The sequence below is a fragment of the Pterocles gutturalis genome, unplaced genomic scaffold (assembly GCF_000699245.1).
Source record: "Pterocles gutturalis isolate BGI_N339 unplaced genomic scaffold, ASM69924v1 scaffold19012, whole genome shotgun sequence".
NCBI classification, from domain to species: domain Eukaryota; kingdom Metazoa; phylum Chordata; class Aves; order Pterocliformes; family Pteroclidae; genus Pterocles; species Pterocles gutturalis.
In genome coordinates, this window is record NW_010110619.1 from 16,628 (window position 1) to 42,879 (window position 26,252).

General features: G+C 39.8%; 1 protein-coding gene across 1 annotated transcript; it reads right to left on the reverse strand.

Moving 5' to 3' along the window:
- Positions 1 to 527: 527 nt before the first annotated feature.
- Positions 528 to 24,591, reverse strand: LOC104457576 (bile salt export pump-like; the record flags this gene model as incomplete). The annotated part of the gene is made up of 18 exons (XM_010073468.1): positions 528 to 728; positions 1,421 to 1,567; positions 2,432 to 2,638; positions 3,437 to 3,634; positions 4,644 to 4,800; positions 4,914 to 5,143; positions 7,509 to 7,712; positions 9,798 to 9,959; positions 10,058 to 10,162; positions 15,033 to 15,191; positions 16,708 to 16,843; positions 17,709 to 17,787; positions 18,516 to 18,717; positions 19,087 to 19,257; positions 20,592 to 20,795; positions 21,277 to 21,402; positions 22,345 to 22,455; positions 24,478 to 24,591. Coding segments are annotated over 18 exons (2,913 nt in total), but the record flags the coding sequence as incomplete, so codon positions are not given.
- Between the last annotated feature and the right edge of the window lie 1,661 nt (positions 24,592 to 26,252).

Below are 26,252 nucleotides of genomic sequence, written 5' to 3' on the forward strand. Positions count from 1 at the left end.
GCTGACAGGTATGGGGTGAAGGGGCAGGAGGGTGAGGGCTCTGTACCCACAGTGAGGCCATCTGTTGTAATCCTCTGCAGACCGAACATGAGGAGGGGTTTGATCCTGTCAGATGTACAGCATCATTCTTGGGATTGTTTTTTATTCATACAGCTTACCTAGAGATGTGGCAGTTTCCACAACACCAGAACAGAGTCTTCCTTGATGGCTAGTTGAGGAGGGACAGGACTGTGCAGTCTGACTGCAGGTGCTGGCAATTCCCCAGCTCACCAGCAAAGACCCGCTGTTTTCAGGCTCGCTGTCCCTTGGCAATAGGCTGAATGGCTTCTTGAATGCTTCAGCCTATGCTTAGTCCTGCACATGCTTGATGAGTGTGCTTGATGCAGAAAGCGACATTTAGGGTACCACAGAACTCACAATAATGCAGATCACTTTGGAGCACAGTGGCTACCAACGTAACATATACCTACCGCAGAGTATTTGCTTACAGAAAAAAAAAAATCTATCCAATTTAGAATCAGAGCAGTTCAGCTAATTGGGGCTCCAGTGGTAACAAGCTTATAATAAGCTCCTTCCATGGCCATCAGTTCATCATGAGTACCCCTTTCAATGATGAGTCCCTGTGACATCACAGCGATGATGTTGGCGTTCTGGATTGTGGACAAGCGGTGGGCAATGACGATGCAGGTACGCCCTTCTCGGGCCTTATCCAGCGCTGCCTGCACAGTCTAAAGGCAACAGACAAAGTGTCAGAGTGAAAATACGCACACCAAATTGGGGATCAGAGCTGGAGAAATCTGATTGCTTCAGATTAATTAACCATCACTTGCAAAAGTGACTGTGAGGCTAAATCAAAGGTTACATTAGTGGTATGCTTAGCAGGGACAGGTAGACATAGACAGCAGTAGGAATTAAGCTGTACGGAAGACCTTTATTCAGCTGACATGCTAGAGGTCTGCTCGGTGTGGATATCTTTTTGAATTTCCACCATTTTTCTAATCTCTGAGTGGAACCAAGCTATGCAAATCATTGTGCAAGTTCTTAGGCTCCTCACTGCTGTTTTTATTGGATATTCAGGCTCATCATTCATATGCTTGAATACATTTGCCTTTTTTTTTTTTTAATGTGCAGAAGCTATATTTATGAAACTTTCCCACGGAATGCTTTGAAACCCAGGCAATTGGTGTGCACATTTCTGAAAAAGCGCTGCCTCTCATCGGCAGCCTAAGAGCCCCAGTAGCCGGATGCTGTTTGTAGAACTGTGGTTTTTCAATCTTAATGTATAAGTGTTGAATTAACCATGTGGAATAACGTTGCAGCCATGTAGTGGAATATGTCGGGATGTCTCTGTAGAACAGACAAAGGCGTTGTACATTGTGGGCCATTGTGCTTCCCTTATTGCTAATCAGTGCGCATTTACCTTTTCACTTTCTGTGTCTAAGGCAGATGTAGCTTCATCCAGTAATAAAATTTTAGGATCTCGTATGATGGCCCTCGCTATAGCAATGCGTTGTTTTTGCCCACGAGACAGCTGTGATCCTTGAGCTCCAACATTAGTTTCGTATTTCTGAAAAATATACAAAAGGAAGATTTTATTCAGGTGTAAGCAAACACACTGCTATACAACCTGAAGGGAGGGCAGAAGGAAAGATGCAAGAGCTGCATTGCTGCCTCCTTAAAAAAACTCCTGCAATGCAGCAGTACTGTATGAGTGATGTATGTTTGGGGAGCCGTTTCTGAGCTGTGCTTTGCAGTGCACGTGGCCCAGTGGCCCAGGCAGTATGGTGACCGGCCTGGAAGAAAAATTTGATAGCAAGATGCTGTCTGATTTGTCTGAGGCAAAAGAAATCCCCCTACCCTAGATTTGGGAGAAGAGGCTAAAAGTGATATAATGGCTTTCTGGACAAGCGTTTTGTTTGGGTGCCTAAATTGTATCCATACTTTTTATGTTCTTCTGATTTGTATGTATTTATGTCAGTGCATTTAAATGCTACCTAAGTGCACGTAAGCTGCCAGCTTCAAATGCTTTTGTGTAAGTATCCTGCCCTCGTCACAAGGCAAATCTCCCACAGCTGTGAACAAGATTTGTATTTCCTGACTCAGTGTAATGCTTTGCTGAACTGTGCTGATGCTTCTTTCCTATCCATGGCTTTGAAAAATCTTCCTGTTTTCTCCTAATTCAGAGTTGTAACTGCTGGTTTCAGTTTTATAAATATTTGCCTATGGTGTAAAACCCAGTAGCAACTAATGCCCAAACTCTCAGAAACATAACAAATGGGTGTGACAGCCTCTTTGCTCCTGCTGTTACAGCTGTAAAAGCAAATAAAAGGTATACATGTGTAACAGCAATAACTGGGTTTGGATCAACTCCTGCTGCAAACACCGAGCAGCCTCACTGTAGTTCCACAGCCAAGGCCTCGCAGGTACTTACATCAGGCAGTGACATGACAAAATCATGCAGCTGAGCCTTCTGAGCCACTTCTATGACTTTTTCCATCGTCACCTCTTTGGTCTTACTGCCATACTTAATGTTATCAGCAATGCTGCAGTCAAATAGCACAGGCTCCTGGGACACTATTCCAATTTTTGATCTAAGAAACTGGACATTTATTTTCTTGGTATCGTGTCCGTCTATTAACTACCAGGAAAGAGGAGAAAACTTGAAACATCATTCCAAAACAACAGCCTGCAAAACCCAAATAGTTTACAGCAAGACTAAATGATCTAGCCATATTACTAAAATGCAAACACAACTGATTTAAAGTGATTTAAAGAATCTGCTTATATTTGACTCCTCTGTGCATAATGTGTATTTTCTAGGTATGTCTGTGATCCAGCCAAACACTAGAACATTTGCTTAATCTTAAATCCAAGTGAACTATTTAATTGCTTAAGGTTAGGCACATGCTTTGTTGCCTTCCTGGCATAGGGATCACCACACTTATTTTTTCCAAAGAAAGAGAAATCAAACTAGATGGTTAGGTATATACATGAGGAAAAGATATAAAAAGTTTTTAAGCTATCAGTAATTGAATAACTCAAAGTTAAATCTAGACAAATTTAACCTGCAAAGAAGCTGCATGTTGAAGCTATATATTTAGGGATGTTGCCCCATTCAGGCTTGATTTTTGCTAGTGCTCCCACAACGTGCACCACAGATGATGTGTTTCACACTGGAGCTACCAAGGTGAATGCCTGTGGCCTACATATTGCACGAGGGTCACCTGAGGCTTGAAGTATTCTGATCTTGCCTGAATACATCTGAGATGATGCTCAGGAATTGTCGGAACATCCACATCTGTTCAAGAAGAAGCTGAAGCCCCAAGCCGTGTATGTACGTGCCACCACTGCTAGGCTGCACAGTGGGACACATTCGGAAGAGTCCTTGTAGCATTGCTGAAAACAACAGCACGCAAAACACATCTCCTTTGCTTACCACACTTCCTTGCTCAGGGTCATAGAAACGCTCCAGAAGCTGGACACTGGTGCTCTTACCACAGCCGCTGCTTCCAACAAATGCCAAAGTCTGTCCAGGCTCAACAGCTATAGAGAGTCCTTTCAGGACCTGAATATCAGGCCGAGAAGGGTAGGTGAATTTACAGTTAAGAAATTCAATGCTTCCCTTGAAATCATCCTGGTGAAAAAAAATGAGAAAGATGCTATCATGAGCTCAAGCTCAGAACTGAGTTGTGAAGTACAAAGTAACTCTTCCTCAGATTCCATTCTTGTGTCTCTTATTTAAAATATTACATTAGCGCTTGTGAAATGAGCCCAGAAAAAGGGATAAAAACCATACTGGAGTAGGTGACCTAGGGATGAAGCCATTAATCAGAACACTATTGCTCTGCTCATACTTCTCCGTACTGCACTAGTCAGAGACCTCAACTTGAAACAGGATTGCCTTGCAAATGGGTAAGTTTTTTAGTTTAATATAGACACTGTGTAAGTATCAATTTGGTGACAGTCCAAATATATTTGTGCAAAAAGCTGGATTTGGTAAAAAAGAAAAAATCAATTGAACTTCACAACATTAAAACAATATATGAATTGAGGTCAATTTTCGCAGAACTCTTAAAAAACTCTTTTACAAAACTGTAGAGGGAATCAAGATACATTATTTTCATGGTTTGAAGCAAAATAATATATTCAGTGCATAACTATAATTTCACGTTTTCATTTAATTCTTAAAAAAAAGAAAAAGTTAAATGAAAAATAACCTATTTGAATTTTCTGTGTCTGACATTTCAATTCACCAAAAATTGAGCATTTTCATTTTGGCTGACTCAGAGATGATTTGCCTCCTCATGAGCACCCCCAACATATTCATGTGAATGTAAAAAAAAGCCTGCATTATAAGCTAGCGCTAGTCAGGTTTATGTGCGAACTGTAGATAAGAAAGAAAAAACATCCTAGTCTGTGAGTCATCCAAATTGGTCCTATTCCAATTTACAGGAGCTTTATATTACTCTTGCTGTCTACTACAGAGCTTACAGTTTCCAAAAGAGCAAAGACAAGTAACAATTGTACAATCACCATAACGTTCCTGTAAAGCAGTGATCCTCATCGACTTATAGATGGTTAGTGCAGCTTCAGTGCTTACAGTGAGCTGAATGACATCACAAATTACTCATCTCCGGTCTTACCCATTTTTCCCCTTTTTCACTGTAAACACTGATTTTAGGAAGCCGATCAACCAGTTGAAAAAAACGTGCAGCAGACGTTTTGGCTTTCGCATAGTTTGGGGTATAGGAAGAAGCTCTTCCCAAAGCAGTTCCACTGGTGACAATAGCAGAGATCACCCTGTGGGTAATAGGGAAACGGTCATTCCTGGGAATCCGTCGGGAACCTGAATGCTACAGCGAGACCAGCATTTCTGGAGAGGAGCCTGTTTCTGGCTCCAGGCAGGGTCTCACCTGAATACAAAGCTGTAATGGAGTCCTTCAGTGTCAACTAGAAACCCTCCATATCTGTAAGAGACAGCGTTGGCAATGAACACTATGCTCTGGGCAAAGCCATAGCAGAGTCCATAAACATGGGCTTTTTTGATTGCAGCTCTATAGGGCATTTCCAGGTGCTTTTCAAAATTATTGATAAACATTATCCCAGCTACAGTCCTGATATTAGAGAGGGCTTCACTGGAAATCTGGAGGAGAAAAAAAAAATTATTGCATGCATTTGTTAATCAAAGATGTTTATTTCAATTTTTTTATTTGTTTTACTTATACCAATAATCAGGAAGAGAGTTAGAAGGGATGCTATCACCAACCTCTGTTTCATAAACTAAAACCACTTGAATTTATTACGTTTCGTCACCTGCTCATCCTCCGTCTTTCTCCTGTTTATGTGCAAAAAGCCTGATGATATGGAACAAATAAATGGAGGGTGACACCTTGATTCCTCTAACATTAGTGACAATATTTTCATGATTTTTACTTTGTACATAGACAAAGAGTAAGCCAATGCTTGCCTGTGTACATAGAAAAAATGGAACACGGGAACTGAGATAATCCCCATGGAAACCTCTCTGGAGTTTTAATTAATTGTCGGCTTTATATTGTGCTTTGTTGCCAGTTAGAATTTGGGTTTCTGTCCCCGAAAAATAGCACTACAGTTTCATCTATGGAACTAAATTGACAGTTTGTTCAAGCCTAATTTCATCCCACTTATCTCAAGTAATTTTATTAAGAAACTGGTTCAAAATGCTGTAGTTTGCCTGGACTTTGATAGTGGCTTCCTAGTGTGACACTTTCTTTTGAGAACCAATAATCTGGTATATGGCTTGTGAGTGTTCTCAGCATGTAGGAAGATATCTGAATATAAATCATTAAAAAATATTCCATCTACTTTCAGGGTTTTTTCCCTGGCCAAAATTAAGAGTCAAATCTCTTGCGTTATCATACAATGTGAAGGATTGGATAAGTGGGTACTCTGAACTGGATTGTTCAGACTGTGCTTTCCCGTGTTTAACATGGCCAATGAGCAATCACTGTGGAAGAACTGAGTGTTTAGCATTTGGATGTAGTGCTGACAAATAAATTAGAAAATAAAACCAGACATAATCAGTCATCACCAAAACTGCTGAAGCATTGAGTGCCCTTTTCATCCCAGCCTCTGGGTCATTCTGTTGAATAAAAGCTGATGCCTTGAGTCATTAGGGAAGTTTCTCTCCTTGTCAGTTCCAAGACAGAATTTTGATTTATCACTTTTTGTAAATAAACCATTCTGAATGTGGGCAGTTGGTCAGGTCTTAATTCTCCTTGGGTTCCGGAATTGAAGATGGTTCCTATCAGCACTCCCCAGTGGCCCGTAAATGTATTAATTTGATTAGCAATACCAAAGTCAAGGGATATTAATTCACATAATACCCGTTGTGCATTTACAAAAAAAAAAAAAAAAAATCCAGAAGTCTGCATGTATAGGTAGTCAAAATTATTTTTTTTTTAGTTCTGTGCCCCCATTCATGACATGCTGCTTTAAATCACACCCAAAAATGGGAATTGGGAGCCAAAGATTTGCTTCTTCAGAAGTCAAAAAGGTGGGGTGGCATGCGGAGCTAGCTGCAGCAGGCAATGGGAAAGAAACGGCCGGTAGATGCGGAGCTGAACAGGGCAAAGGGCTGCAGTCCATGTGTGTGCTGCACAGATGAAGGTGAAGAGGAACCTGAAGACAGTTGGCTGAGAGCTCAGATGGGTAGAGGGAAGGTTCAGATAGGCAAGGTGGAAAGTGGGATGGGTAAGACGTTTGGTGGCAGGCCTTTACTGTAGGAAGGAGGAGAACTGGGAGAAGTGGGAACACTGCAAAAGTCATTTTAGGATGGGCTAAAGTAGCTCTGCAGAAGGAAAACCTGAGGCCTTGAGAGGGCCTGCAAAGCTTACTTCTTCTGATGCCAGAAATATGGCAGCCTAAAGCTGGGGAGAAGGCTCAGGCATTACTCTGAGCAGGGTAAACTGCCGTAATCTTCCTCATGTTGCCCATCTTCTAAATCCCAGCATTTCTGATGCAGTTTAATTTCTGCATAGTTGAACTGGGTAGATTTAAAAATCTACTTTATTTAAAAATGAAGTTATGCCTGTGATCTAGCAGCACACATTGATAGAGAAGCTGGCAAGCTAGTAGGGCCCACTGAAGGAACAATTCTGCTCTCTAAAATCCACGTACTGATCTGTGGTTCGGTGCTGAATTCTCATCTGTGTATCGCTGCTTTCTGAGGACAGCATAATCACAGACCATCAACAAATGGGAATTTAAATAAAACCTGACAAAGATGAAACAGGCTGCTGAGAGATCTGTGTCTACCAGTTAGGTCCAGTAACTTTTGAAAAGTCATTCACATTTAGGGAATTCCCAACAGTGTTTCAATAGTTTGACAAGCTGAAATATTACAACTTATTTGCAAACGTTGCCAATTTCATTACATTTGAATTACTGATGTTCCCAAATGCCTGATTTTTCAACCACCCGTGAATGCAAATATAAATAATATAAATTAGGTTTTTAAATAATCTTACCCGTCCAGTAGCTTCCAGTGCTTTCTTGTCCTGAGAGGCAAATCCCGTCAGCATTTTAGCCTGCACAGCTCCAGATAAGGCCAAAAACGGCAGGAAACACAGTATAACTAAACTCAGTTTCCAGCTGAAGTAGAAAGCAATGACCATGGCCACCCCAATGTTGGTAAAGGAATTGACAATCATTCCAATCTGCGCTCCAGTTGCCTTCAAAGGAAAGAAGCAGATTATTCACTTGTACTCCTCTAGCAACTTTAATAATCTCTAAATAAATTTTCCCATAAAACTTTAGAAAACTAAATTATATTAACATACTATAAGGTACCAATGGCTGCTGAGTCCACTGGAATTTAGCCAGTTTGGATATACTGTTTCCAATTACTTTTATCAAGAGAAGGAGTGCAAATGGCCGATATTCCTTTCACCCATCAAACTTTCCATTCAGAACTCAGAAAATTGTTTCTAATAATTTTGAGAAAGAAAATGTAACTGTTGAAATTAGTTCTGTTGGTTCCCTGGGGAATCACTTGTCTGAATACTCTGTTTAGCCCCTGCATTTATCCATCTAGATGTAAATAATAAACAGAACCCTTTTGCAACTTAACAACAGGGTCTCAGCTGTGCTAAAATCAGTAAGAAACTTTACTGAGAAAGGATGATTTAAAGTTACATTTCTGCCTGTCTCTTTATTAAGGAAAAACCTTAAATACACCTTTGACATAACCTTTATTGAATGCATTCATCTTCCCTTTATGTACTTCAAGAACACTATTCTTTGTAATAAACTTGATTTATTTACTCAAAATTCATTTTCTTTCATAGCAGTAAACATCAGGCCTAGATAGGAACACTAGGCTGCTATGTATTAGAAAAAGTGTATGTTGGATATCCTTGACCATTTTCAGTTGAATTCATTTGCAGGATGTGAACTTGCAGCACAACATGCTCATCATCTCCTCCTTCTCTGACCGGCAGCAACAGCACAAGGTGCCTCGAGCCTGGCCACAGCGGCAGGTACACCTCCCAGCTCTGCAGAGGCTACCAAAAGGAGCAGCTCTAGGGCTGCTCTTACCTGGATCCTGCAGTTCTAACAGCCCCCCCTCACTCCAAGAGTCCACTTCTTAGTCCTGGTGCAGACGCAGACATTGTCAGATCCCAGACACTTGTGTGCATCTTCTCACCTTCAGCTCACTCTGCAATAGCAGCAGTTGGCTAAGCTCTGTGTCGGGCAGGGAAAGGCGGAGGACACTGCTGCTCAAGTGGCTGTTTTTTCCCCGCAGAGCTGTGAGTTGAATGGCTGTACCCCACTGATCTACATGTGCTTGGAATAAAGATGGTCCTTAGGAGACTGTTAAATGGTTCAGTGTTTTACAAGTTTGTTTATTTCAATTAAAATATGCCCTGTAAGTGCCTGTAAGAGTTTTACAGCTGGCTTCTCTGACGGCTGCTGACAGGGTTTGTAGGAACCTCTTCTCTCATGTGTCTTTTAAAATTCTTAAAACCTCCATTAACAGTTTTTAAAAAGTAATCTACCACCTTCAGTCAAGCTGACACAGGACAATTTTTGTAACAAAGAAATCTGTATGTTTCCTTCTTCGTTTCTAGAAAATTGGTTGCATTGGAGCCAAGTAAAATAGCATCTGACTGACATCTACCTAAGCATTGATTTAAATGACAGGTAACACGATTTAACCCTTATTCACTAAGGAACACAATGCATGGATTTAGTGGTTCACTTTCCCAAATAATAAGTCACACTGAAACTGCCTGCATGAGCATGAGTCCCTGGCTGGAGCTCAAGTGGACTGTCAGTATAAGTCAAAACTGTCACAACAAGCACAGCACCATGCTGAAAACTTGAAAACACGATTAGTGATAAATGTCACTAAAATAGTAGTCTGACATGTTTTTGAAATAAAGATTAAGCATTGTGGCAAAAAGCTAATGCTCTCCAGAAAAAAGAAGTTAAAACTTTTGCACTGAGTGCTTCTTCCAAATCCATTGATGGTTGGTCTTTTATTGATTTTTGATTTTTGTGTTCTTGGTCTGGTAGTACAGGCATGAATAATGGCCAGTGAATTGCAATCCTATTTGTGCTTTTAGTTAAATACAGTGATAATAGTTCCACATTGACAGTCTATAATAAATAGAAATAGCTTAACTGACTGACCAGGGACTGTCCTACACTGACCTCACTGGTTGCATGCTATCATCTGATTTCTGTGACAATGTGCAAAAAAGGCCTTCCATCAGTGCTTATAGTAAAAGGATTCTTAAGCTACGAGGTCTTACCCCTTGGACCTGTGAGGCATCTGTTGCAAGTCTTGTAGTCAAAGCACCAGGGCTGTTCTTCCGGTCATCAAACCAACCAATGTCCTGCCCTAGCATAGCCTGGAAACCAATTTTCCTTAACCGTCTTGTAAGCAGCTCACCAGACTTGGCAAAAGTGTATCCCTGGGGTACATAAGAATAAATACAAATATTGTACAGAAAGACATACCACAGAGTTAAGGGATCAGAAACAAAATTTACCCATGTTGGACTGCTATTACCTGTAGAAACTGTGTGAAAAATGAAAGGATTCCAACTAAGACAAAGAGCAGGCAGACACCATTGATCTGGATTCTTTGTTCTTCTTCATCAAGAATGGAGAAGGTCTTTGAAAAAAATGGGTGGTATCGTATTAGAAGTGTCAGTTTTTCTGTGTGTGAAGTTTATTCTTGACTCCCTGTTGCCAAATGCAGAAGTCCACCCTAGAACCACAGCCAGAACACAGAGCTCTCTCTCACCCCTTGCAAAGGCCCAGTTCCTTACTTTTCCTAAGGTCAGACTGAATACGACAGAATGCTTTTTACTCCTGTTAAACAAGTTGGTTATACTCGGTGTCTGCACATACTGCTATTACTTGTTGCCCATCCCTAGTTATAATTAATCAATCAGCCCCCTACTCTAAACAAGATCCAGTGTGATCAGCAGAGAATAGCAGTGAAATAAACAGCATAGCAACAAAGCAGCAGCGCAGCAGCTCCCGTGCCTCCTCTCTAATCTATGACAATTGCAACTTCATTGGGCCATACAAAATGAAGTCTGCGTAAATAATTATACCCTAGCACTACACCTTGCACAACACTAATGGATGCTATAGTTGCTGTAAGTAGGCTTCAGGAGGAACCTGTTGTCTTTTACTTAAGGAGTGTAGATACAAGCTATTCGCTTACTGCTGGGTACTTGAGAAAAAAGCATTTGTGCTTAAAGTAGATCCCCTCCACCCCATTCTGCTCTGGTCTCCATCATATTTTCCTTTTATCTCTTGTTTTTAATACCTGGTCTTTTTCAACACCTGCCAACATTCCTGGCTGCTGCTGAAGTAGTGGCCCAAATCTAAGTAGCTGTCCTTTAGCAATACCTTTCAGTCAGAGCAGCTGATATGTAGGTTGGTTAGCCTACCTGAAGTTGTTAAACTACTTCTGCTACTTGCAGGTATAAGCCACAGCTCATGTTTTTACTTCTCCACTAACCTTAAATTAATTATAATTTGATTTCACAGGTAAAAATTACTATTAATTGACTAATCTCTCAACCCATTATCTGTGAGGTGTAATTAAAAAAATAACTTGTGTATTCAACTTTTCCTTGTATCAAAACCAGCTTAAATTCTTCTAGGTAAGTGTTTAACAGTAGAAAGAGAAGAAGGAATTTTCATTATAGCTGCAAAATACAAAAATTCCACAATAATAAACTTAAATACTAGTCTTGAAAGGTCAACCCAAGTATTTTACGGTTCAAAGTAAGCCATGCAGCAAAGTAACAGGGAGGAATTAGAGCATGAATATGAGAAAAAGAAATACTTGTTCTCTAGTGGGAATTCCACTTCACATATTTTAACTTTGTACATCAGCACCTTGGCAACAAAATGAATCCTGTAAAATCCAAAATGATAATACCAAAAAGACACTTAGTGTTTCAAGCTAAGAACTGTTCCAATGCCATGCTGTCTTATCAGTAGCAAGGTTTTCTAAGATTAATCTTTGTTTTAAAAAAAATCACTGGGTATGTTTTAATCTGTCATAATAAGAATGAAACATATAATGGTTGCTGCTGTTCCTATCCCCTTAATGAAATCCACCATATATTTAGTAATTCACACTTGTTCCAGAATTGAAGAGGCTGTGAGCAGATTTCATTTATCTTTTTAACTTATGTATCTAGAAAAGATACGGCTGGTTTTTGTTTGGGTTTTTTTTTCTGTAGAATATATTCTAGTTAAATCCTTGGACTGAATGAGATACAAGGTGAACTCAGAGCATGCAGAAACTGTGTCCTATGAGGATTCTGGATTTTAGAATTGCTGTGATGGTATTTTCTGGATCATCATGGTATGCAATATTTAGACATGAATGGGAAAATGCACTTCATAGCAGTGGTTATGCCACATGCATAGCTAGCTTAAAACATAACCAGAGGAATAACTAGCTACTTGTCATCGTGAACATTTGTTAACATGTATGTCATGTTAATTACAGTGCTGTGGTACTTTTTCATATGGAAAAACATCAGCAAAATCTCTGTTGAAATTTATAGGAATTCTAATGAGTAAAACTAATAAGCAGTGTGAGAAACAGCGTGTGAAACACAGTATGATAAATAAACTTCTGTCCATTGCTTCTCTATGGCTAGATGGTAGGCAAGATTGAGGAGTCTTCATTTCAAAGAAGTCAAAGGCAACACAGTTCCTGATTTCAGGGAGGCCGGATCTCTATCCATGCTCATGAAAGGTGCTCATGAGAAGGGACAGTGCTGTGAGCCTTTGCTTTAATATTCTGTCCATATCACCCACATTCAAAGTGGCTCCCCTGCTTTCTCTTATGCAAGAAATACATTGTGAAGAGCCTTCCCAGGTCCTGTGCCAGGCTCTCCATTGCTCCTAGAGAAAGGCTGAAAGAACTGCAATGTCTGCAAGACACCTTGAGGGTTTCTGGTGAAGCCAGTTATTGGTCATCCTGGGATTCCTGTTGCAAGCCCTAAAGTCAAGGAAGCATCCCAGCTCAGGAAAAGCAATGGGTTGATGTATGTGCTTACACTCTCCCTAAACTGAGAGAAGTAGCACTTTGTAGTCCTACAGAAGGAAATGTCAATAGCCTTTGCTGGGGAGAGATCTCTGTATTGCAAAGAGAGGGTTTTTTCCCCGCTGTGAATCTGTCCTGTGAAATTGAACTATCCCATTCTGCAGCTATCGTAACATGCTCAGCTGTGCTTTGATCTATGTTCTTGATTTTAAAAAATAACACTGATTACAGTGACATATAGCATGGACACTAGCATCAGATCTGTAAAAGGAAAGAGTTGTTGCTGAGGTGTCCATGCTCAGATTATACAAGTTTCAACAGTTTTAGTGTGGACTATCTTTTATCTGGGCCATGGGCTACATGCCCAATAGCAGTTAGAGCACATCTTCCAATGGAGTTTCACTGGAAAGGATCAATTTCCCATATTCTGAGACAGTTCCACAGTGGGAACCAAAGGATGGTAAGAAGAAACTACTGAGAAATTTGTTCAAAGATACACTTCTGATCTGAACTGATAGAAGACATATCCAATATGATCCAGTTCTTCATTCATCTTTTGGGATTAATTTCTGAGAACCTTCAAGGCAGACTTTGCTAAATTTATCCTTTCCTTTCATAGCTGTGGGGATTTTTCCCCTTACTTCCACAGCATATTGGTCCCAGAGTACAATCCCACATGTCTCTCACAACATCATTGCAGATATTCAGGCAGCTTGAAAAGCAGATGCATATTACATCTGCACCAGGCAGAAATGTTTTAAATTTATGAATAATGAAACACAGGTGTTGGACTTTGCTCATGTCCATTATGGCTTGTTTTTTTCTTGCAGCCTCTCTCCTTTGTTGGACTGAGACCTTCAAGAGAAGGAATTCATCTTTAGCAATGAAGGCATTTAGCATCTTGCAGGATGATGTCAGCCCCAGACCTCCCAGTGTCCCAGAAGAAAACTTCTCTCAAGAGGAATCAAAGGTTAGATTCATTGCAGAATGCACATAGCAGTGTCTCACTTGCTGTCTAGTGAAAGCCACAGTCCTTGGTGTGAGGTCTAGAAGTGTTTGGAGGTGGCACATCAATGGCTAAAAGGCCAAGAACATTGGCCAGGCACCACTAAGCGGATCAACTGGGACTGGAACACGTTTTGCTCTGCCCCTCCCTGGATCCTAGCTAGCAAACATCAAGCTGCAAGTAAATGTGATTCAAAGTCCTGAGTAACTTTCAAAGAGAAATGTCTAAGCCAAAACAACCCTCCAAAAAACCAAACAGCAAAAAGTCAATCTTTGGTAGATTGCTGGCACTGCTACTAGGAGCATTTTCTCAACCCTTTTCTCATCAATAGCTCAGATGCCAGGGAATTCATTCATTCCCTCTTTCCCGCCTGAAAGACCTCCAGTTTCTAGAAGAGTGGGTGCCCTTTAGGTCATATATTCTTTGCATGCATATGTACCTACTGTGACCTAAACAAGCAAGTGGGAGTCACAACACAAGTTTTACCCTATCTCAGGTGGGTACCCTAACCACAAAACAATAGTGGCATTCCCATTTTCTTCCCAGTGAATGTGTCACTACTTTATCCAAAAAGAAACAGCATCAATAGAGGGGATTTCTTCCTCCTCCTAATTCTTGAAAATTTAGGATACTTTCCTAGGCATTATTTAGAGCAACACTGATTTTCTTCAGGCAGCCCTCCGGTTTCCCACTAATTTGGCAAATGTTGACCCAAAAAGCTGTTTTACAAAATGGGAAATGTCCTCTTTCTATTATGGCAATTTTTTGAAGGAAAAAAAAAAAACCAGTCATGGTTGAAATCTTGAAAAGTTTCAAGCAAGGCTGTGGTTTTTGATGGTAATACATCCTTTAGTGAATGCCAAGGTTTAAAGCATATTCCTGTTTCCTGCTTGTCTTCCAAACTTGTTGATGCAAGTCTACTTTTTGCTGGCAGCTATGAATCCTGTTACAATTATCTACTTCTCCCCTTCTGCCGGGAGCAGGCAGCAAAGAGCTGCCTGAAATATATGAACAAAAAAGTGAAGTATTTTTTGTATCTGATCCAAAGCTTTCTCAAAGCCTTGGCCAAGTCAGTAGGATAAAATTCTGCAGGAAAGGACCTCTGCATGTCTCTCTCTCCACTGTACCTGCATTTGAGGTACATCTTGTCTCATCTCAAATAAACTGTATGCAAGTATAGAAACCCACTCCCAAGAGTTCCTGGAAAGTGAACAAGAGAGATAATGAAGAACACATAACAAATGCTAATGAGCCTACCCCTTCAAAGAGCTCAGATGATAGTGCGATGACAGGGATATAAATATCTCTACTGAATAACTGTTTATAGGCAAGAAACTAACCCCATTTACTTGACAAGATCTAAAGATTTGCCCAAAATATGTCAAGTTCTTCATCATACATTCACTCCCCTCTGCTTCAGAGCGAAAATACACTTTAAATGTTACCATAACATACCCCAAGAATTTGACTGAATAACAAAGCATAGAGTGGACTGACTGCTCCATTCACAGCTGCTGCCAGAGATCCAATCACCATGTACGGCCATTCAGAGGCGTTGTATTTCAAAATTCTGGTAAATGGTACAGGCTTGAGATCTTCCTCCTCAACAGATTCCTGAAAGAATAGGTTGGATTTATAAAGCAGATGCATTCCCTCAGTGGTGTTCTCCCTTTGACAGTGAGATAAAATAAGTTAGCATGATCTGTTAAATGGCAGTCCAGAGTCCAACCAGCTGCTCTGGCTTTGCAGGGGAAGGGGCAGTGATCGGTCTTGGCTGCTGTCTGGAGCTCTTTTGTAGGGTTAGGGAATCACAAGAGGGTTACACAATTACAACCTTTACTGTTCCTGGAGAAGAAGAGAGAGATTCATGCCTTGTACAGCTCTATCGATTCCAGCTTAAGAGGTTAATTATGACCAGTTTAAGATTTTCTGCCACTGAAACTCAGGCTGTTCCCAGATGAGGTGTGATTCAATACTCACTGACAAAACTTTAACTTCTTCCTCACAAGCAGCTTTTTGTGTCACTCACAGAACCTTTTTAAATATTATTTTAAAGTATTGTGGGTGAACACATTGATCAGACTCTACATCAAATTAACAGATATGCTATGTAATTAAAACAAAGCAGATCTCAAGAGAGCTGGATTCAAGCTTTATACATGCTAATTGTGCCTCCCTTCTGTGAAACATCCTCAGACTATGTGCTGAATTCCATAATTATTCCCAGTAAGAGCAGAATATTCAGCATCAAATTATAACTTACCCTGCAGTTTGATTTGTGCAGAATTTTTGTAATACTCAGTGTGCTGAGCCCTGCTCATCCCTCTCAGTTCATATGGGTGGAAATGCCCAGACAAAACAGACACTCTGAAGACCTATCTGCTGGAAATGTGCAAGGATAAATGTATTTTCTCTTCCTTCTGAGCTAGTGACAGAGTAATAGCACTAAAGCCCTCTATTCATCCACAGAATAGGCATAGCAATAGCAAAAACAGTGACTTCTAACTGCTGCTCTCTGCACTGAACAACTGTAGCGATACAAATTCTGCAGGGAGCTTCATAAGCATTTTGGAAACCCACAGTGTATATTCCTACATATTCTGCATAATTCTAGGGCATGCTGTCTTTATTTTCTATGCTAGTCGATAGAACAAAGACACTGTCAGTGTAAGGACTCTGGGCTGGGCTGCAGTGAGGGCCTCTCTTTACTCAAGTCTCTGATTTTGAGACAAAAGTGAATTTACTCTTCATTGAACAATAAGCAGTGTCATTTGTATCAGAGTGGCTACTACATTTCACAGAATGAGCATTTTGCTTTTCTTCAGTTAATTCAGCTGTTTTGAATATGTCTTTTTCAACAATCTACAACATATATCCATTTACCAACAGGTAAATGCTCTGCTAGAAATTTTATACAGACCAATAAGCATAACGGCCATGAAAATGCAGCCTAAGATTTACACAGAGGGTAAGAACTGAAGCTGTGGTTTTGTTTAAGTAGAGAAAGGGATCAACAAGATGATGTATCTGCAAACAACACATATAACAGAGGCACATAAGTACAGGTTGTCATTACCAAGTAATATAACCTGTTCAGTTAAAAATTTAATAACAAACTATTGGACCTGACCTTTTTTGCTTGTCCATCATCTTCTCCATAAGAAGGCATAGGATACATAGACTCTGTATGATCTCTTGCAATGGATAATGGAGGGCCAGGGACCACATTAGAGAGTTGAGATCTAGAGCGCTGCCGAAGTGAAGCTCTGTAAAGAGGACGGAAATGGCCTGCTCTTCACAGCTCAGTAACACAATACTTGCTTGCAAAGCAGGTACAGTTTTCATATCAACTAAATCAGGATTCACTGAAGCAAATCACAGGAATCCCACAGACTTTTTCTTTCTTTTTCTCTGTTCTCTCAACTTCTTGAGAAGAAAATATCCCACAACAGAGATACAGTGGTATATCCTACTGTATTTTCACAAGCCGTTAAGACACTAAGTCAATTCACCATTATCACTATCAAGTAATTCAGTCCAGCAAAACAGTATGCTGAAACAATCCACCTCTATCCCTGACAAAACATAACCCTGTAACGTAGGAGGGAAGTATTCACTTGCATATGTCTGACACGGGCTTGCCTGAAAGAAATAATAAGTGTCTAGCTAAAGACAGTCTGGCTTGTAAAATGCTTTAACTTTAATCAAGTAGAAGCCATAATAAAAAGTCCTTGTACAGTGCATTGATTTCTCAAGTAATTGCACAGTATGCCATTTTTCAAGTGACTGAACTGAAAGTGCATTAAGTAATATAAATATATGCCTGTATGGTAGCAATATTAAAAATGGAACATTGACACAGTAGACCAGAATTGGAGAGAAGGTACTATGGATAGAAAGGGGAGTGTAATGAAGAGTCTTACTATTTATCCATGGGCCTTCAATCAGTAACATATTACCCAAGCTATTTCTTTCCAAGTGAACTCTGTCTTAGTAAAATGCTTGCAGCCCTTTTACCCTTTTTTTACACAACATACAGAGAAGTGATTCATTAGCACTTTTGGGATTTTGGAATAGTGGGAATAGAGATCTGGAAACATATTGAGATTTACAATGATTTTTAAGACTCACCGCAAACTGGCCTGATAGCTTCCTCTGCTGAATGATTGGACTTTCTCAAGATTTGGCTCAACCACATTATTTTCTGCTGCTGTAAAATATAGTATATAGAGCTCTTCAGGTTGTGCTAAAATTGAATACAAACTAAGTCCACTGTGGCTCTGCAAAAAAGTCCAGTGTCTCCAAGCCATAACTGGAATACTTTGTAGAAGACAAGGAATGTAATACAACCTTGCTACTTAACCTACACAAACCACAAATTTTATATTTGTATTTGACATGGTGAAGGACCATCTCACTTGGGATGTGACTGCTAAAGGCTGTTTCCCTATTTTAGCACAGTAATTGCTCTCTTCTTTTAAGATAATCATATCCAAGGTATGATGCTTCACAAAAATACAACAAATCATTCTATTAGACCTCCATTTCCAGAAGCTTTGATTCAAATCTGGCTCTAGTAAAACAAATAGGGTGATTTCAGCATACTCTGTAATTTGATTGCATTTCAAATGCAGCAGGGCTGGAATGTCAGCACTAAATGGAGCTATAAAATGACAGATATTGCAGGTCAGGATTAATGTTTTGGAGCAGATCTATATTACGATGGTCATTCAGTGCATATGTAGTAAAAACATTTTGGCCAGGGCTATCTATGAATTACTTCCATGAATCCTAAAGTTCAGCCATAGAGGTGGAAGAAAAAAAAAAAAAAAAAAAAAAAAAAAAAAAAGAAGAAGCAACTAGCACTCATTTAAAAAAAAAAAAAAGTCTGCATTGTGTGGAATTTTATGTAATTTTCTAAAAGAAAAAAAAGCTTACTTTCTGTTGCTTCTCTGTTAAGTGCTGTGTCCCCTTTGCTTTGCAAGGTCACCAACATGAAATAAACACCTTTCCTCTTCAAGAGTTCCATGTGAGTTCCTCTCTCCACAGCCCTTCCATGCTCAAACCCAACGATGACATCAGCCGCTTTGATGGCTGACAGGCGGTGAGCTATCGAGATTGCTGTGCGGCCAAGGCGAGCCTGACAGGGAACAATAACAGCCTCATTCCCAGGACAGCAAACAGAAATGCTTGGAACTAGCACTATGTAATCTAGTTTGGTCAGATCAACAGAAGTCTTTCTAGTGGTTCCGGCTGACTTTTACTTCAACTCCATCCATAGCCCATAGATGAGCATTTGTTTCTGAGCAAAGGGAGCTATAGATTTCTGTCTCAATGTTAGGAAAAAATTAATTTCTGTTAATAATACTAAGATTCTACTTGTGCATATGAAACAGCTGTTAAGAAAAGCTTCTCACTGCTTTGTTGAAATTCAGCAGAACCCTCTGCAGAGTGCATTAAAAATAATGTCTGCACTTTTAAGTCTGATTTATGGTATGCTAGAGCAAACCTGGTGAAGTGCTTCTTGGACAATAGCTTCGCTTTCATTATCAAGTGCTGATGTAGCCATATCAAGTAGCAGGATTTTTGGGTTTCGCACAAGAGCTCGAGCAATAGCTATCCTCTGTTTTTGACCTCCACTCATCTGGCTTCCACCCTCTCCAACATGAGTGTCAAATTGCTGTGTGAAGGAAAAAAATGAAAATTAAACAGGGTCTGTTAAGCTTCTGGTGAAGACATTGGTAAAATGCCTCTCAGATTTATCCTGGGAGTAGACTTAAAAAATTATCAACTTTGAAAGACAAAAACATTGTTAGTGCACCAGATTCAAAGGAGGGCTGATGAAATAACTTCCTTCATAATGAACAACATCATTTTGCCTGAATTGGGGTTCCAGTCCCAAGCCAAAAGTATGTACCAATAAAAAGGTGAAATGTTCTGGTTTGGCTCTAAATGACTACATCAGCAAAAGCTGAAATGGAGAGGAAACACCTGCCCTCTCTCTGTGAGATGACTCACCAGCAAACTTTCCAGAGAGATGGACTTTGCTGATGGCCTGTAACTCATGAACACTCTCTGTGATTCATGGACATCATACTTTGGTGGTACCAGGTTCAGGTAGAGAATTAAAGAAACACATAAAGCCTAGCATCAAAAGAGCTAGGATAATTATATTCACCTAGAGCCAAATCTTCTTTATTCCTCCATTTCCATTAAATAAACAGGAGCCTTACACACACTTTCTATGAATAGTTTCCTGGAAGCCTGGAAATGCATGGATGGAGGATAAAAAGTATGTACTGACATTAGCTGATGGTACTTGAATCCTGACAATCAGGTTCACTGTTCTAACATGCCCCTTTGAGACACCACGTGGCAAAACAGCATTCTAGAAAAGCAAACAGCCCAGTACTGTCAAGTATGGGCTTTGTAGGTCCCTTTGAGACGCTACGTGGCAAAACAGCGTTCTAGAAAAGCAAACATCCCAGTACTGTCAAGTATGGGCTTTGTAGGGAGGATATCAAAGCCCTGTCATCACAAGGGAAGGAACCAGGGAAGAGCGAACCTCCATCTAGCTTACAGAGCTCGTACAAGGAGATGGGGTTGTGAGGATCAGTACAGACTGCTCAAAAACACATGCTGGCTAGTGAGAGTCTGGGCTCTAAATTGCTTTTGGTCTAAGCAGAAGCAGATCTCCATAGCATGAAAAATACATATTTTAAAATCATGCTATGATTATTACCATGATATTGAATGTTGTGCATATGATTCCTGAGGAACTAATTCTTCTAATTTTGTGGGTTTTGGGGTTTTTTTTTTGGTTTTTTTTTTTTTAGTTGGTGACATACACATAGTAAAACCTAATTAACTCTAGTCAAAGGAAAGATTGCTGCCCACTATCTATATTAATCTTCTGCCCTTCCACCTGAGCACAAATGGCTGCATGGAGAGAGGGACAAAAGTATTCACTTTTTCCATCAAATTCTGACAAATGTTTTAGAAGGCACAGCATACCTGTGGCAAGTCCATGATGAAATTGTAAGCATTGGCCTGTTTGGCCGCTTTGATTATGTCTTCCATGGTAGCCTCATCCCGACCATAACGGATATTCTCTGCAATCGTGGTAGCAAACAGCACTGGCTCTTGTTCAACAATACCAATCTGTGAGCGTAGCCACTGGATATTAAGGGAACGAATGTCATGGCCATCCAGGGTAATCTGCAAAAGCCAATTAAACCATGGACAAAAGAAAAAGAAAAGTAGTCAGGGACATTATCCTCTCCAATTCAGAGACAAAGAATGACAGAATGGAAATGAACAGCCTGTGATACAGTGTTTCCATGGCCAGTGTAAAAACAGCTTTCTTACATAAAAGAACACAATGCCATGGCAGTACTATATGCTAGTTCTTGGGCCTAGGAGTTTTATTTCTCAGAAATAAAACCAGGTGTAAAATAATAATCAAAATAACGATTGTATGTTTACAATAAATTGTTTCTTTGTCTTTTATACATTTAAATACAGATCATCATGGATATGATTTGTGCCAACTAGGAACACATAAATGGAATGAGATGGCTAATAGATGTAATTCATATTCTTAACCAATACATTAATAAAGGGCAGTTGCATATACTAAACATGTCGTTCTTTCAAGTCCCTAAGGCTAGAGAAACACATTCTAGACTGGTACACTCACCATGCCATCAGTGGGGTCATAGAAACGCTGGATGAGCTGTATTGTTGTACTTTTTCCAGCTCCACTAGCTCCAACAAAAGCTGTTGTCTCCCCTGCTTTAATAACCATATTAAGGTTATCCAAAATCTGGGAGAGGGAAAAAAAAAAAGAAGAATCTATCCATTCTAATTCTCTCACAGTCATACAACCAAGTGGGTATATTCTGTATCTTGAAATGGAGATTCAAAGCAACGTTACAAAATTCAGAAGAATATTATGAAGAAAGAGGAAAACAAAAGCCAAATATTTTTACATTGTTTTGAAGAGTTTATAGATGCAGAGCACTGTTTTCCATGATAGGCAGGCAGATTTTGATCTTTGTTTATTCCTGTTGTTCACCATTAAGAACTGGTCAAGTTAATACCATTGGAGAACTTGACAATACATCCCCTTTAAAGAACCCTGTACATGTATTATGAATGCCTGTTAAAGCATAAATATTAAAAATGTAACAGAGAAATATATAGAAAAATCTGGTACTTCATATGCTTCTGTCTTTAGAAGCAATAATACTAATTTGCTTGTACGATAATTTGCTTTTCCAAGGAGAATTTTTCAATTCAAACACAGCAGTAGAGAAACAATGGGGTATACAGCCAATGCTCCTGTACCCGTTCCTGGCATTTTAATAGGTCACATGGTACATGCCTAGGGTAACAGAAAAGCTTTATAAAATTCTCATTGCACCACTCAGCTTATTACTTTGTGTCCTATTCTAGCACATGTTGATACAAGTGGATAACTGATTGTAAGAGAAGCTGTGTGCAGGTGAATTTGTCTGAAATTACTACAAGTGTACATTCAGCAGCAAGGAATATGTATGGCAATGGATATGTCAGAATGGTAAAATAAGCAGAAAGGTACGTAGAAGAACCCTTTAATATAAAGAACCATTTAATCTACTTTCAAACAGAGGGTCTGGGCTTCTGGAAAACAAACTCTACTGAAAATCTAGAAATTGCTGGTGGAACAGGGATATTTTGATTGTTTACAGTAATTGTGTTCACAGGATGGATGATAAATAATTACCTTTACATCTGGTCTGGAGGGATAATGGAATGTTACATTATGAAATTCAATTTCACCTCGTACTTTATCCAGCTTGTAGCCATCTTCTGACATGCAGTCAATGGTGGGTTTCTAGAATAGAATTTATTGTGTTAGTTATTTGCTTTTAAACAGCCAACACTGCTGCAGTAGATAAATATTCCCAATACCTTACAAAGCCATAGCACTTCTGTTTGAACAGCACTTGGCTGCACTATGGCAGCAGCAGGCTCTGCCCCAGGGCTAGCAGGCAAGGGACATGAAACTGAAGGACAAAGTGATGGGGGAGTTGTCACTGGTGGTTAGTACAGGCAAGGTGAATGCACCCTCTCCTCATTTAAGACTTGGCAATGCAATGGCAACAGTCAACCACTCAACTGGCTGCGTGAGGAATTTTGACTAAGTTAATTTAGGCAGCTCCTCAGGAATAACACGGCACTACTTCACTCACATAAGTGTTCTGCAGCACTGAAAAACCAGTTAATTGCTGAAAATCTGCACGCTTCACCACTTTGCATTTAAGACATCCGTCCTTGCACACCTAGTCCTAAGAGCTGGAATACTGATTTGAAGTTTTCTCACCAAGTGCTTTGAGTCTCACATACTTATGGACAGGCCATGGGTATTGTGGACAGCTAGACATGAGCAGAGACCTAAGGGAAATCTGAGGAATCCCAAAGAAATCAAATTTTGTAATGATAGATTTTTGAAGAACTTTACTGAAAATATTAACCATGGAATACAGAGAATTAATTAGATCTATAGCAACACCAATATTTGATAATAAAACATGCATGATTTTTTATGTAGCCTAACAGACTGAAGGGAATTTTAATATGAGAAATGTGTATGTTCTAAGATGTTAAGAACAGCTAAAAGATTGGTTCCTCTTTAGGAATATATCTTACTTAAATTTGGATACTAAGCTATGAAGAAAAGTTTCACTTATCCTGCAAATCCTGCAAAGCCTAAGCATGGCTATAAGTTTAGTGCCAGGAAAAAAAATCTGTATCAGGACAGAGCTGTGCTTTTACTGTCTAATCACAAATCTACAAATAGAGCAAGCAGATGGATCTAATTTTGTCAGCCTTTCTCTAGACAGATGAAATCTCACTTTAGTTTGCTTTTTTACCCTAAGGTTATCTGACTCATCCTTATCTTGAGTTTTGTGATTATTTCTTACTGTTTCAATTCTTCTGTGCTTTTTAATTTTTTCTCTAAAAAGCACTTCCCTTATTCACCTCTTTTTGAGTTTATTTTAGAGCAAAATCTTTAGCTTATAAAATGCATTTATAAAGCATATGTGTAATTGTTATTATAGAACATTGAAGGGTTACTAAAAACTCTATTGGCATTACTACAGGCCCTCTAGCCTCCTTCGTATACCCTTACGTGCTCTGTAAAAGATGAGTAGCATTTTAATGTGTTTACACAGCTTTTAGCACAATAAAGCTTGTCCATGACCAGAGATACTACATACTGCTAGGAAATCAGAAGTATTTTACCAGCCACTAAATTTATACAGATACAGAAAAGAATCCTCATCAAGAAATGCCAGTGGCTCTCAGACTTTCTTATACAACTTTATTTCAAATATCTCTGTGTCTAGATAACATTGTGATTAACATTTATGACTGCTGCATGGCCAATATCTATGCTCATTTGGTCTCATTTTAACTCAGAGTAGCTCTGGGATAGGTGACAGGGGCCACCTTTGCCACTAATGCAAATAGAGACACATCTTTTGATGCCATCTCGAGGCTGGGAGCTAGATGCTTGCTGCAAATTTGGCTGCAAGGTGACTATTCCTGCTTGCCTGTACACCTTCCATGGGCTAGCACTGATCTGTAATTGTATGTAAGGAGAAATGGGAGTAAGGAACAGCAGTAGCTGAGGTAAGACTTCATTATTCATACACAGGCCACTTAAGAAATCTGTTCAATGCCCTCTCTGAGCTGGTGTGCATGCCGATAGACCTTTCTATTGCACAGTCCATTTTTCTTTAATTGCCCTCATTTTTCCTCATTTACACAGTAGATAAAGCTACTACCACTTGAGGCTTATTTAATTATTTTTCCACTACAAAATGACACAGCTTAGAAATTCAATACTTACTTTATCTATTGTCTCAAAAATGTATGCTGCAGCCCCACGGCCAGTGGCAAAGGCTTCCAGACAGGGAGATGCCTGGCCAAGATTTAAAGCTCCTACTAAAACACCAAAGAAAACCTGAAGAAATGGAAAAAGAAATTAACAAAATATGACATCACATTTTTACTACAGTTTAGAGTTTAGACAGGCAAATCAAACTACAATGGCTTAATGACTTCTTGTGGATCAGCTGAGCTGCTTGATTCAATATATGAGCATCATTAGCCCACAAGAAAGCAAAAAAAAAAAAAAAAAAGCATCTTAGAAGGGATTTTCACTGTCTTTCACAACTTTGCTTCCAGGCTGAAGTAAATCAACTAATCTCATATTTGCCCTGGCCTAAAAACATGGCGTGCACCCAGATATTTATTGAGGTGCCACTGATGTATTTATAAGCCACCTCAATTTGCCTGGGTGCCTGTGCCTTAAAACAAGGGCTGGAAGTGAACATCAGTGGCCAGTAGATTATTTTGGAGATGTCTTTTACCAGTAAGCAGATGAGAAGCTACAACAACTCAAAAACAGAACGAAGCTTAAAACACTGTATTACAGCCTTCATATATTGCAGTTCCTGTCTCATCCAACACTTGCAAAACTTACTTCTGTAGCACGTACCAGCTACAGAGAATATTTTTTCTCCATCTCACACAGAAATGAACTGTAAGGGTTGCTACTAACACTGGATAAGCCACTATTTGAGGTGAGATTATTCTGTCAGTGCAGGTGGACAGTTTTGCAGGTAGCACATAGCCAACATGCTAACTGTTTCAAGTCCTTTTCCAAGAACCAATGGTGACCCTATTATGAAAGCCTCAGGACCCCTTTTTGGTCTAAGCCTAAAACAACATGAGAGAAAATAAGCCACAACATCCACTCTTCCTGGAAGGATGGACAGAGGACAAAGGCAGCTGGAAAAAGCATTGAATGCCAGAGGACACTTCGCTCCAAGAATTCAGCCTTGGAGCCTGGCCTTGCAGATCAGAAGCAAGGGAAGCTGAAGCACATTAACCAAAATGCCAAAAGCATTTGTCAAAAATTTCCTAAAAGCTGCTAATGTTTCATTTCCCATAAAGGGGTTTTTGTCAAGGTTCTTAAGTATCGACGGGAACCATCTAAGGCTGAAAATGCTGGCAATTCTGATAAGAGACAGGGGCTTCAAAGAACAGGACACTGGAAGACGGTGAACATCAAAAGATAAAGGCTTATTTACCACTTATATACCACACACATGCAAATTAATTAATTGTCTGTTCTTACAAGTGTGAGCTGCTTTGTATTGTAAGTATAGCTTATTCTTCTCAGTGCTAATATACTAGGGTGTGCTTGTCAGTATGAATATTTTTTTTCCTAGAATTTACTCTCCTGTATTCCTCCTTAGTTTTTCAGTTACAGAGGGGGTTTGACAGAGCAGATCATAAATGCTTGGATAATGTCTTCAATGCAGGCTTTTAGTCCATTTTTTGCTTCGTTGTGGCTGATTCACCCCGAGCATTAGGAGAACTGGTATGCAATCCTTTGTTGTACTTTGGCAATACCTGATGGATAGTAGGATGGAGTGCACCCTCAGCAAGTTTGTCAGTGACACCAAGCTGTGTGGTGCAGTCAACACACGGGAGGGGAGAGATGCCATCCAGAGGGACCCTGACAGGCTTGAGAGGTGGACCCAGAGAAACCTCATGAGGTTCAACAAGGCCAAGTGCAAAGTCCTACCATATGGGTCGGGGCAATCCCAAGCACAA